This window comes from Pelophylax lessonae (genome assembly GCF_965119305.1).
Source record: "Pelophylax lessonae genome assembly, chromosome: 4".
NCBI lineage: Eukaryota > Metazoa > Chordata > Amphibia > Anura > Ranidae > Pelophylax > Pelophylax lessonae.
Genome location: NC_138771.1, coordinates 650,718,820 through 650,730,218, shown reverse-complemented (window position 1 = coordinate 650,730,218; position 11,399 = coordinate 650,718,820). Strand labels below are relative to the sequence as shown.

General features: G+C 49.2%; 1 protein-coding gene across 1 annotated transcript in view; it reads right to left on the bottom strand.

Annotated features, from left to right (window-relative positions):
* The window catches only part of KIF1C (kinesin family member 1C), a 99,421-nt gene that overhangs the window by 11,248 nt on the left and 76,774 nt on the right, over window positions 1-11,399 (bottom strand). Inside the window, exons 11-18 of the mRNA XM_082254304.1 lie at window positions 7,100-7,178; window positions 4,301-4,431; window positions 3,323-3,593; window positions 3,170-3,245; window positions 2,962-3,041; window positions 838-932; window positions 673-756; window positions 385-577 (exon numbers count right to left, since the gene is read on the bottom strand). Of these exons, the coding sequence (XP_082110430.1) occupies window positions 385-577; window positions 673-756; window positions 838-932; window positions 2,962-3,041; window positions 3,170-3,245; window positions 3,323-3,593; window positions 4,301-4,431; window positions 7,100-7,178 (1,009 nt within the window). The remainder of the gene's footprint in view (window positions 1-384; window positions 578-672; window positions 757-837; window positions 933-2,961; window positions 3,042-3,169; window positions 3,246-3,322; window positions 3,594-4,300; window positions 4,432-7,099; window positions 7,179-11,399) is intronic.

Genomic DNA, 11,399 nt, shown 5'->3' with positions numbered 1-11,399 from the left:
AAAAAGGTATGGGCCGGGGACAGTAAAGCTGGGAAGGAAAGACCAAGATGACGCTGGACATCCTTTGGCAAGAAAGTAAGGCAGGTCCTATATAACTTACTGCAGCTTCTAATGCACATTGTGAGAAGCTCACAGTGTGCAGCAAAATCAGAGTAAGCCGTTTCAGTACAGGAGAGGAGCAGGTACAACTGTGCAAGACTGAAGGGAGGCCGAAGGTCAGATATAATCAGTTATAACAAAGCTAGATAATGCTTCAGCCAAATCTCTCTACTCTTGCCAAAAGTAAAAATAGCCCCATGCCAGACAGAAGCTCGTGTCACAGAAACCCGCCCCAACTTTCGATGGTTGCCCAACAATGTGGCTTTCCTAATAAAGGAGTCTCACCGTTTCTCCATCTCCAGTTTGATATCAATCCCTTGTTGTTCCAGCAGCTCTCGCTGGGCAAAGTTCCAGTCGACGAGTTCAGTCTGATTTTCTACCGTGGCGTTATTTCTCTCCCTCTCCAGGCGCTCCAGCCGCGCCTGCTCCGGGTGGTTAAAGCGAAAGACGTGGTTCTTCCCCATCACTATCCTGTTACCTGCAGGCCAGACAGAAAGACTATGTGTCACCCCCACCAGGGCATGGGTTAGCTTTGCCGGAGTCACCCTACGAGAGCTCCTGCGAGTCACTCACCTGATTTCAGGACCATGGGTTGGGTCAGCTGCTTTCCATTGACGTAAGTGTCGGCCCCCTCAAAGGACTCCAGGGTGACAATGACTGCGGAGAGATGGCATGGGGAGGTGAGATTGGTAACACAGAGGGGGATATATAAATGACACACCAGTCAGCTGTACGCACCTTCTCCATTATCATTTGTGTTACAGTGAAATAGGCAGTGCTGCTTCTTGATGAACTGCCCACTCAGCTTGATGTCAACATCTACCTGACCCACCCTGCGGGAGAAGGCAACCAGTATGATAAGATTGGGAAAGGTGGGGGGAGGAGGTTGGGAGGGGTGTTGAGGCAGAAAGAAAGAAAATAAGGGGGAAGAGATTAAGAACAAAGAATGGGGGGGGGGGGTGTAGGGTAGAAGAGAGGGGGGAAGAGGGGGAGAAGGTAAGAGGGGGAGAGAGGAAGATAGGGATAATGGGGGAGAGTATGAAGTTGAAGAGGGGGGAGAGAGAGGGGGGAGAGAGAGAGGGGAGAGAGAAAAGAGGAGAGGAAGAGAGAGAGAAAAAAGAGTGGAGAGGGAGAGAGAGAGAGAGAAGAGAGGGGAGGGGGAGAGAGAGATTAGAGGAGAGAGAGAGAAGAGAGGGGGGGCAGAAGAGGGGGATGAGAGAGAGGAGAGAGAAAAGAGAGGGGGGAGGAGAGAGAAAAGAGAGGGGGGAGGAGAGAGAAAAGAGAGGGGGGAGGAGAGAGAAAAGAGAGGGGGGAGGAGAGAGAAAAGAGAGGGGGGGAGGAGAGAGAAAAGAGAGGGGGGAGGAGAGAGAAAAGAGAGGGGGAAGGAGAGAGAAAAGAGAGGGGGAAGGAGAGAGAGAGAGAGAAGAGAGGAGGGGGAAGGAGAGAGAGAAAGAAGAGAGGGGGAGGAGAGAGAGAGAGGAGAGAGAGAGAGGGAGGAGAGAGAGAGAAGAGAGGAGAGGGGGGAGGAGAGAGAAGAGAGGACAGGGGGGAAGAGAGAGAGAGAGAGAGGAGAGGGGGAATTGAGAGAGAGGGAGGAGAGGAGAGGGGGAATTGAGAGAGAGGGGGAGGAGAGAGAGAGAGAAGAAAGGAGAGGGGGAATTGAGAGAGAGGGGGGGGAAAGGAGAGAAAGAGAGAAAAGAGGAGAGGGGGAAGAGAGAGAAGAGAGGAGAGAGAAGAGACGAGGTGGGGGAGGAGAGAGAGAGAGAAGAGACGAGGTGGGGGAGAGAGAGAGAGAGAAGAGACGAGGTGGGGGAGGAGAGAGAGAGAGAGAAGAGACGAGGGGGGGAGGAGAGAGAGAAGAGACGAGGGGGGGAGGAGAGAGAGAGAAGAGACGAGGGGGGGAGAGAGAGAGACGAGGGGGGGAGGAGAGAGAGAGAGAGGGGGGGAGGAGGAGAGAGAGAAGAGACGAGGGGGGGGAGGAGAGAGAGAGAAGAGACGAGGGGGGGGAGGAGAGAGAGAGAAGAGACGAGGGGGGGGGAGGAGAGAGAGAGAAGAGACGAGGGGGGAGGAGAGAGAGAGAGAAGAGACGAGGGGGGAGGAGAGAGAGAGAAGAGACGAGGGGGGGAGGAGAGAGAGAGAAGAGACGAGGGGGGGAGGAGAGAGAGAGAAGAGACGAGGGGGGAGGAGAGAGAAGGGACGAGGGGGGGAGGAGAGAGAGAAGAGACGAGGGGGGGGAGGAGAGAGAGAAGAGACGAGGGGGGGGAGGAGAGAGAGAAGAGACGAGGGGGGGGAGGAGAGAGAGAAGAGACGAGGGGGGGAGGAGAGAGAGAGAAGAGAGGGGGAGGAGAGAGAGAAGAGAGGAGAGGGGGAGGAGAGAGAGAAGAGAGGAGAGGGGGAGGAGAGAGAGAAGAGAGGGGGAGGAGAGAGAGAAGAGAGGGGGAGGAGAGAGAAGACAGGAGAGGGGGAGGAGAGAGAAGACAGGAGAGGGGGAGGAGAGAGAAGACAGGAGAGGGGGAGGAGAGAGAAGACAGGAGAGGGGGAGGAGAGAGAAGAGAGGGGGAGGAGAGAGAGAGAGGGGAGGAGAGAGAAGAAAGGAGAGGGGGGATGGAGAGAAAAGAGAGGGGTGGGTGGGAGAGAGAGAGATAACGTAAGTGGGGGGAGGGGAGAGACAAGCAATTTATCAAGCTGCAATGTTCCATAAGGTATGCTAAAATGACAAATGAGAATACTGGCCAAGAAGTCACTTTGGTATGCAATGCACACTTTAAGGTGACATTTTATTGCAGCTTGATAAATTGGGGCCAGAGAGAGAGGTAGAGAATGAAAGAAAAAGAAAGAGCGGTCAGTGAAGTGATACATTACCGTGTGATCCCCTCCTTTAGGTGGTAGAGCAGGCACTCAGACATGAGTGGGTCTTCATTCAAGTTGACCAGGTGAGGTATCTGCACACATAACAAGACACCAAAATGATTCCTATCCGGTCACACCATGATAGCCACATGTGTGCAGGTACAGAGCCTGCATGTTTCAGCCTGTGTACACTGGCCTCGTACAGTAATATCAGTATTACCGTTTTTGGGGAAAAGACACCCACTGTCCCGCCATCTTCTCTTACAGCCACACCCATTTCAGCCAACAGTGCCTCCCTGAGGATGAGATAACAATTAGTCCCGGTCATTGCTCCGCCCACCAGCATGAATGCCCCTCACCCTCTGGTTCGGACCTCTCCATACGGATGGCCTCGGTCTTGCGTAATTTTTCCTCCCACGTCTCGTTGAGTTCCGCGATGATCTTCTCTGTCTCCTGAAGCCTCTCTATGGCCTCTTCTGTACAGATCTCGGCTTCTTCCGCAACCTCAGAGAAAGGCTCCGCCTGACCGTTCACGGCGGGAGGGGATAGAGGGGGTGGGGATCCCAACTTAGGAGGCGGAGACACAGGCGCAGCAGATTGTAGTGAGGGGCCGGGGACAGATATACCTTCGTCTACGGTCAGGTCTGGTACAGAGAGGAGATGTACAGAATTGAAAATCCACAAGCATTGATACTCATCCACAACCAATCACCACCAATGGTGGCAAAAGGCTTTTAATTGTAATAAAGACCAAAAAGGAGAAAATGGAAAGGAAGGAAGTTCATTGTTAAGGTTTACATGCAGAGGCTAGACTCCTGGTGAGGGGGTAGAACCTCTATCAGGTTTTTTATGGCTGTCTGGAAGGGGGGGATTAGTCCTGGTGACCAATGTTACCCATATATAGGGCCCCTTACTCCTCTTTTGTTTTCAATGCTACACCCGACCAGTTTCTATTTAATTTGATCATTTTAAACACATTAAATGATTATAAAAGATCTAAATATTACACTAGGACAGAAAAACATAAATGAATGTAAGTCCAGTGAGTGGGCCATGAGCTGCTAGCACAACGTCCTATTGGTAGAGGATAATACAGTAAATTCAAATAAACAGCAGCGCTCAAAGTGTGTATTCCAAAACAGTCCTCCAGTGAGATATACACAGAGAAGGAATCGATACATCCACCACGAAGGGAACTAAACACGCCCCTGATGATGTCACCTATGACGAAACGCGTCAGCGGGAGCCTAACCACATGACGCTGGTGTTGAATGCCACTGTATCACCAAGCCAAGCAGCATGCCCCCTACGTGACCCCCTGGAAAATGATCCCTTTAATGGTGTCACTCACCCGCCAGTCCCTGGGTGAACAGCAGCTGTCTCAGTCTGAGCACTTCCTCTTTCAGCTCCCGGATTAATCTGGCGTTGGGGTCCTCGTTAATGACTGCGTTGCATTTGATCTGCTTTGCCCGGTCGGCGTATCTGGGGAAAAAATGACAAACAATAAAATGTAGGGTGACTACAACATGCCACCAATAGTGCAATCAACAGACAGAATAGGGTGATCTTGGTTATTATTATTAATCGTACTGCGGATACGAACCTCTTTACACTCAGGTATTGTATGCAGCTCTGGGGTAATTACAAATTTGAACCTCTTGTGCTTTGACCATGATAAAGAGTAAAAACTCACATGATGGTGTATGTTACAAAGCATTTTGGGTATTTCTCATTACCCAGGGGACGTCTAGAGGATTGGGGGCAGTAATGCCCATGCTGGTGCGATATCACTCTGATTGCGATATCGCACTGGATCCGGCCGGCGATCAGTGTGGAATAGAGAGCAGCCGAGACTGAGGGCTGGAATGCATGCTGGAACGCAGCATCAGCCTGTGACGTCACTAGTCCGCAACACGTTTCGGAGCATGCGCAGTAGATAGAATGTCGTCCAGCGCGCTCCTTTTTGCCCTCGGTCTCGGCTACTCTCTATTCCACACTGATCGCCGGCACCTGCAGACTTCTGTTTCCCCACCTGAAGAGTGTCATGAAAGGAGCAGGCGCCGGCGATCAGTGTGGAATAGAGAGCAGCCGAGACCGAGGGCAAAAAGGAGCGCGCTGGACGACATTCTATCTACTGCGCATGCTCCGAAACGCGCCGCGGACTTGTGGCATCAGAGGCTGATGCTGCGCTCCAGCATGCATTCCAGTCCTCGGTCTCAGCTGCTCTCTATTCCACACTGATTGCCGGTGCCTGCAGACTTCTGTCCCCCCCTCCCCCCCCCCCCGAAGAGTGTCATGAAAGGCCCATGTTTTGCGGACGTGGCGGCAATCCAGGAATGTGCGACAGCGGTTCTGCGTTAGATTCCTAAAAAGGCTTTTGCTGACAATTTCCAGAAGCTTTATGAACGTTGCCAAAAGGTTGTTGCGAAGGATGGCGATTATTTTGAAGTCCAATAAAGGTGATTTGTTGGTAATCTTCTGTTTTGTTTGTTTTCTAATACCATTCACCAAACTTTTAAGACACACTTCTGCAGCGTGAGATCTAAGGCTCTGCTGCTTCTGACTGCTGGACTCACCAGATTCAGAGTGAGATTTGGCAATGTCACTTTTGTGCCACTTACTGTTCTCCTTGCCGGAGAGGAAGCTGTATCCGAGGAACTGCACTGCAAACATCTCCCTGCTTCTTCTATTATGTGTATCTAGGCTTCCTCCACCTTTCTTTCTATTTCTTAAGCACTTGCCGACTGCCTACCGCATATTTACTGCAGCAGGCAGCGGCTCCTGGGTAAAGCAATGTAGGGGAATGTCGCTCGCGCTTAAAAGGCTAGGAGGCAAGGTGGCGCCGGTGGCGCGCTCATCAGCGGGCAAGCTGATGCGCGTGTCCGGCAGCTTCGATTGCCGCCTGACACCCGCGATCGCTCCCCATTGAGAGAGAAGAACGGTCAGCTGTTGTAAACGCAGCTGACTGTTCTTCTCCCTGGAATGATTACAGAGCCCCTATGATCCATTTATATAGGATCACAGGTCTCTATGATCATTTCACAAGCCACGCCCCCCACAGTTAGAATCACTCCCCTAGGCTCACATTTAACCCCTTGATCACCCACAATGTGAACCCCTTCCCTGCCAGTGTCATGGTTACAGTAACAGTGCATATTTTTAGCACTGATTACTGTAGTAATGTCACTGGCCCCACCAAAAGTGTCAAAAATGTCAGTTAGGGGTCCAATCTGTCCGCCGCAATGTCGCAGTCCCGCTAAAAATTGCAGATCGCCGACATTACTAGTAAAAAAGATGACCTAAATCTTTCCCGTAGTTAGTAGACACAATAACTTTTGCGCAAACCAATCAAAATACGCTTATTGCTATTTATTTATCAAAAATATGTAGCAGAAAACAAATTGGCCTAAAATGTTAAAAAATTTTGATTTTTTAATTTTTTTTTTGAAAATGTTAAATAGAATGTGAAAAATATAGTTTTTTTTTCAGAATTGTCGCACTTTTTTGTTTATAGCGCAAAAAATAAAAAATCGCACAGGTGATCAAATACCACCAAAAGAAAGCTTTATTTGTGGGGAAAAAAAAGGACATCAATTTTATTTGGGTACAGCGTCGCATGACCGCGCAATTGTCCGTTAAAGTAACGCAGCGCCGAAACGCAAAATATGGCCTGGTCATTAAGGGGGGAAATCTTCTGGTCCAGAAGTGGTTAAATATTCCCCAGCAGTTATCGGAGATCACGGGGTCATCCAGTTTAGATAAGGGAAATCAAAGCCCTGCTCCTCTACCAATATGGCGACCTCCACACAGAACAGAACAAGTCATAGTGAGGGAGTAATACAGAGGGAGCCTACAGGTAATACTGCTGATTAACCCTCCGCCCTCTGCTTGACTTTTTTGGGCAAAGCTTGCAAAGTGAAGAAAATCATTCACACACCAGGGTGTAAATCTACTGAGCAAAGTGTGTACATTCACAAGCACTGAGCGCTTCCTTTGACCAGGCCGTTTCTGTCCTCTGCTACCTCTGCTTATCACTGACCCCTTCCAACACTGCATCGTGTTATCTCATAGTACAGCTTATATTAGGAGCAGAGACTTCATCTCTTCTATTATGAGACATACGGAGGATGAACCTTACATAACTACTCACCGTAGGGTACTCAGTGTCTCCTCGTAGTTAATATCCGCTGGACTCAGCGCTGCAATCATGGCAGTACGGGAATTTCCTCCTGAGATGAAAATAAATAAATAAGAGTCTTCCATCACTAGTGCTCACCATTTTTAGGCTTTAAAACTGAACTAAGATTTTTGCAAATCATACCCTAAAAGTGGGATCCACCCACACACCAAATGTTTTGTTGAGTCTAGGGGTACAGGAAAAAGGTGTAATCTATTAGAATCCATTCACATATATAAGAATTGGTTGCATTTTGAACCGCATCTGATTCGCATGACATGTGAACCAAACTGGCTTTCTATGGAGCTGCCTCACATATGCGCAGTGGCAGTGTGAATTCACTGCAAATTGAAAAAAAAGAAGTCCTGTGTGTTTTCTGAGCACTGCGGTGCGGTTCAGTTGCGAATTTCAGGCTCAATGCCTTCTATGGGAATGCATCTGAATCGCAAGGGGGGTCCCCCCACTTCCCCAAAAGCACCTTGTCCCCATGTTGATGGGGACAAGGGCCTCTTCCCCACAACCCTGGCCGGTGGTTGTGGGGGGTCTGCGGGCAGAGGGCTTATCGGAAACTGAAAGTCCCCTTTAAAAGGGGGCCCTCAGATCCCGTCCCACCCCCCTCCTATGTGAATGAGTATGGGGTACATTGTACCCCATACTCACATTTACAAAAAAAAAAAAAAAAAAAGTCAAAAATAATAATACAGAGACAGTTTTTGACAATTCCTTTACTAAAAAAAGCAAAAACCATGTCAGCTGGTGTAGATTCAGTGTCAATCACGATGCCGCCGCGACGGGGAAAAAAAACCAAAATAATCTGTATCCGTCGCTGGCTCCTGCTGTCTGCCAGTTCTTAAATAACTAAGGGGCGGGGCCACCGAATGATGTCCCCAGATGGTCCCGCCCCTTGGTTATTTAAGAACTGTCAGATGGCAGAGCTGTCAGACGGCAGGAGCCAGAAACGGGTACAGAGCACTTTTTGTTGTTGTTTTTTTACAGGTCGTGGCAGTGTTTACCATGATTGACGCTGAACCTACACCGGGGGACATGGTTTTTGTTCTCTTACTAAAAGAACTGTCAGTGTTTTTATTTATTTTTTACACTTTTTTTTAGTTCATGAGTAGGGGTACAGTGCACCCCACATATGGCACTTTTCCACTGCAAGTACCGGCTCTGCTCCACTCGGCACTGCTTGGCCCAGCTCGGCTCAGTTTGCTTTTCCACTGCGTGGTACGAGTCGGCACCTTTCAGCACTGTATAGGCTCTACTCGGCTCCGTTTGCTTTTCCACTAAGTAGTAAGTGGGTGGGATTACAGCGATTCTCTGACCAATCAGTGGCTAGTAGTGACAAACAATCAATCAATGCTGCATGCAAAGGATTGTGGGATATGGTATAGGTACGGCCTGCTTGGAACCCCAACCGAGGTGGTACTGTTTAAGCGAGCCGTACCGAGCCCGTACCATGTAGTGGAAAAGCACCGCTGTACCAAACCGTACCGAACCGTTCTAACCCGTACCATGCAGTGGAAAAGCACCAAACCGATTCGTACCATGTAGTGGAAAAGCACCGCTGTACCAAACCGTACCGAACCGTTTTAACCCGTACCATGCAGTGGAAAAGCGCCAAACCGATCCGTACCATGCAGTGGAAAAGCGCCTATACTCATTCACATGGGGTGGAGTTCTGGGAGCCCCCTTGTTAAAGGGGGCTTCCAGATTCTGATGAGCCCCCTGCCCGCAGACCCCTTCAACCACCGGCCAGTGTTGTGGGGGAAGAGGCCCTGGTCCCTCCCACCTCTACCCCAAATCACCCTCCCCATGTTGAGGGCATGTGGCTTGGTATGGTTTTCTGGCCTGCCAAGCTGCATGCTCAGATGAGGGTCTGGTATGGATTTGGGGGGGAACCCGCTGACAGCGGATGAGTCATCGGTTGAGGACGCAGCGGCTTGCTTCCCAGCCCGCTCCTTAACAACCAGCTATTGTTAAAAACAACGGTGGCTGCTGGCTCTAAAAATTTGCATCTGAACTATATCTGAAATCGCAGCGGAATCACAGAACAGCTGCTTTGGAATAAAAACTGATGGGAAATTTGCACCGGACATGTGTGAACCTAGCCTTATTATATTCCTCACTACAATAGGATTCCAGTGCTCCCCAACCCTGCGAGCTGTGGGCACATTGGGCAGACCTTGCTGTTCTCACATACGATGCAGGACTATTGGTCCTGCATTGTAGGTGATGAGGATGAGTGCAACCGCTGACCGTATTCCACTGCAAAAATATATATGTTTTGTTTTTTACACAAATCCCAAAGTTTAGTTGTAAAGTGAAACTCCAGAAAAAAAAAAACTTTAGAAGTTTGATTGAGCCAGCTTAGTCACCGCTAACGATCGTTATCCAATGTTCAGAGGGCTGCTGGGGATGCTAAAATTCTCCACTATATTCTATTGCCTTTATACAGTGTGAGCTTTAATTTTCCAGGTACTGCTGTTGCGACTTCTTGCCTCATGCAGGGATGATACAGGGTCGCTTCATTGGACCCTCATCCAATCACAAGACACTTTGCATTCAAATAAAAGTATACAGAATGTCTTTTAAATGGTTGAGGTGCAGAGTGACCCCCTTTCTCCACTGTTAAGAGATGGAAAGTCGCAGCAGCAGTGCCTGGAAGAACCAAAAGATACTAGGTAAACACAGCCTCAGCCCAGCTCCATCCAGGCCCTTCCGACGCGTTTCACCCCACCCATGGTGTTGGTTTGCCATGCTTGGGGCATTTTTCTGTTGCTGGATCTAGTGTACTGAGCCAGGACAGGCTCTTCCCAGCCAGCACACCCTTTGGTGTGAGTCACCGAATGGGATGGAGGTGTAGGACCCTGCAGCGGCACCTCCAGTTCTCTGAAGCTGCTTCACACAACTGCAATCATTTGTGTCTTTTATGTATCCCTGGAGTTCAGCTTTATCAATTCTGAACGGGGTTGGCAAGCATGTGAAAAATTTGGCATTCAATCATTTTATTTATTTTTTTCAATAAAAAGGAACTTGCTCAACTTCAGCCAAAACTGTTCCTAAACTTTAAAAAGTTTATCCCCCAAAACTTCTTTAACCTCTTGCTGACCATGTAAAATATGTGTTAATGCCCACGTGCCACACAAATGCATCCGTGCTGACCAAGGTTTCTCTGCTGAGAGCGCGCTTCCAGCATAGTGACTGAGCTGTCACAGACTGCTCCCGGTCTTTGTTTAGGATCGGGATCCGCCGGAACCGACTCCTGATCAAGTGACCACTGCAACGGCCAATAACTGTGATCATGTGATTGGGAAGTCCGTCCCACCTACTGGCGTTAACACATACTTAAAGAGCCACCAAAAGGTGGCTGAAAAGGATTAAAGAACTAGAGTAGGGGTCTCCAAACTTTCTAAACAAAAGGCCAGTTTACTGTTCTTAAGGCTTTAAGGAGGCCAGAGTGCGGCCAGTGGGAGTAGAAAATGTTCTGGCGTCAGTGGGAGTAAACTATGCCCCATCTTTAGAATTAGGAGGAAGAATAGTGCTTCATCATTGGTGTCAGTGGGAGGAATAGTGCCCCATTATTGGTGTCATTGGGAGGAAGAGTGCCCTATTATTGGTGTCATTGGGAGGAATAGTGCCCCATCATTGGTGCCAGTGGCAGGAATAGCGACCCATCATTGGTGTCAGTGGGAGGAATAATGCCCCATCATTGGGAGGAATAGTGCCCCATCATTGGTGTCATTGGGAGGGATAGAGCCCCATCATTGGTATCAGTGGGAGGAATAGTGCCCCATAATTGGTGTCATTTGAAGTAATAGTGCCCCATCATTGGTATCAGTGGAGGAATAGTGCCCCATCATTGGTGTCATTGGGAGGAATAGTGCCCCATCATTGGGAGGAATAGTGCCCCATCATTGGTGTCATTGGGAGGAAAAGAGCCCCATCATTGGTGTCATTGGGAGGAATAGTGCCCCATCATTGGTGTCATTGGGAGGAATAGTACTCCATCATTGGTGTCAGTGAGAGGAATAGTACCCCATCATTGCAGTCAGTGAGAGGAACAGTACCCCATCATTGGTGTCATTGGGAGGAATAGTACCCCATCATTGGTGTCAGTGAGAGGAATAGTACCCCATCATTGCAGTCAGTGGAAGGAATAGTGCCCCATCATTGCAGTCAGTGAGAGGAACAGTACCCCATCATTGGTGTCAGTGGGAGGAATAGTGCCCCATCATTTGTGTCAGTGGGAGGAATAGTGCCCCATCATTGG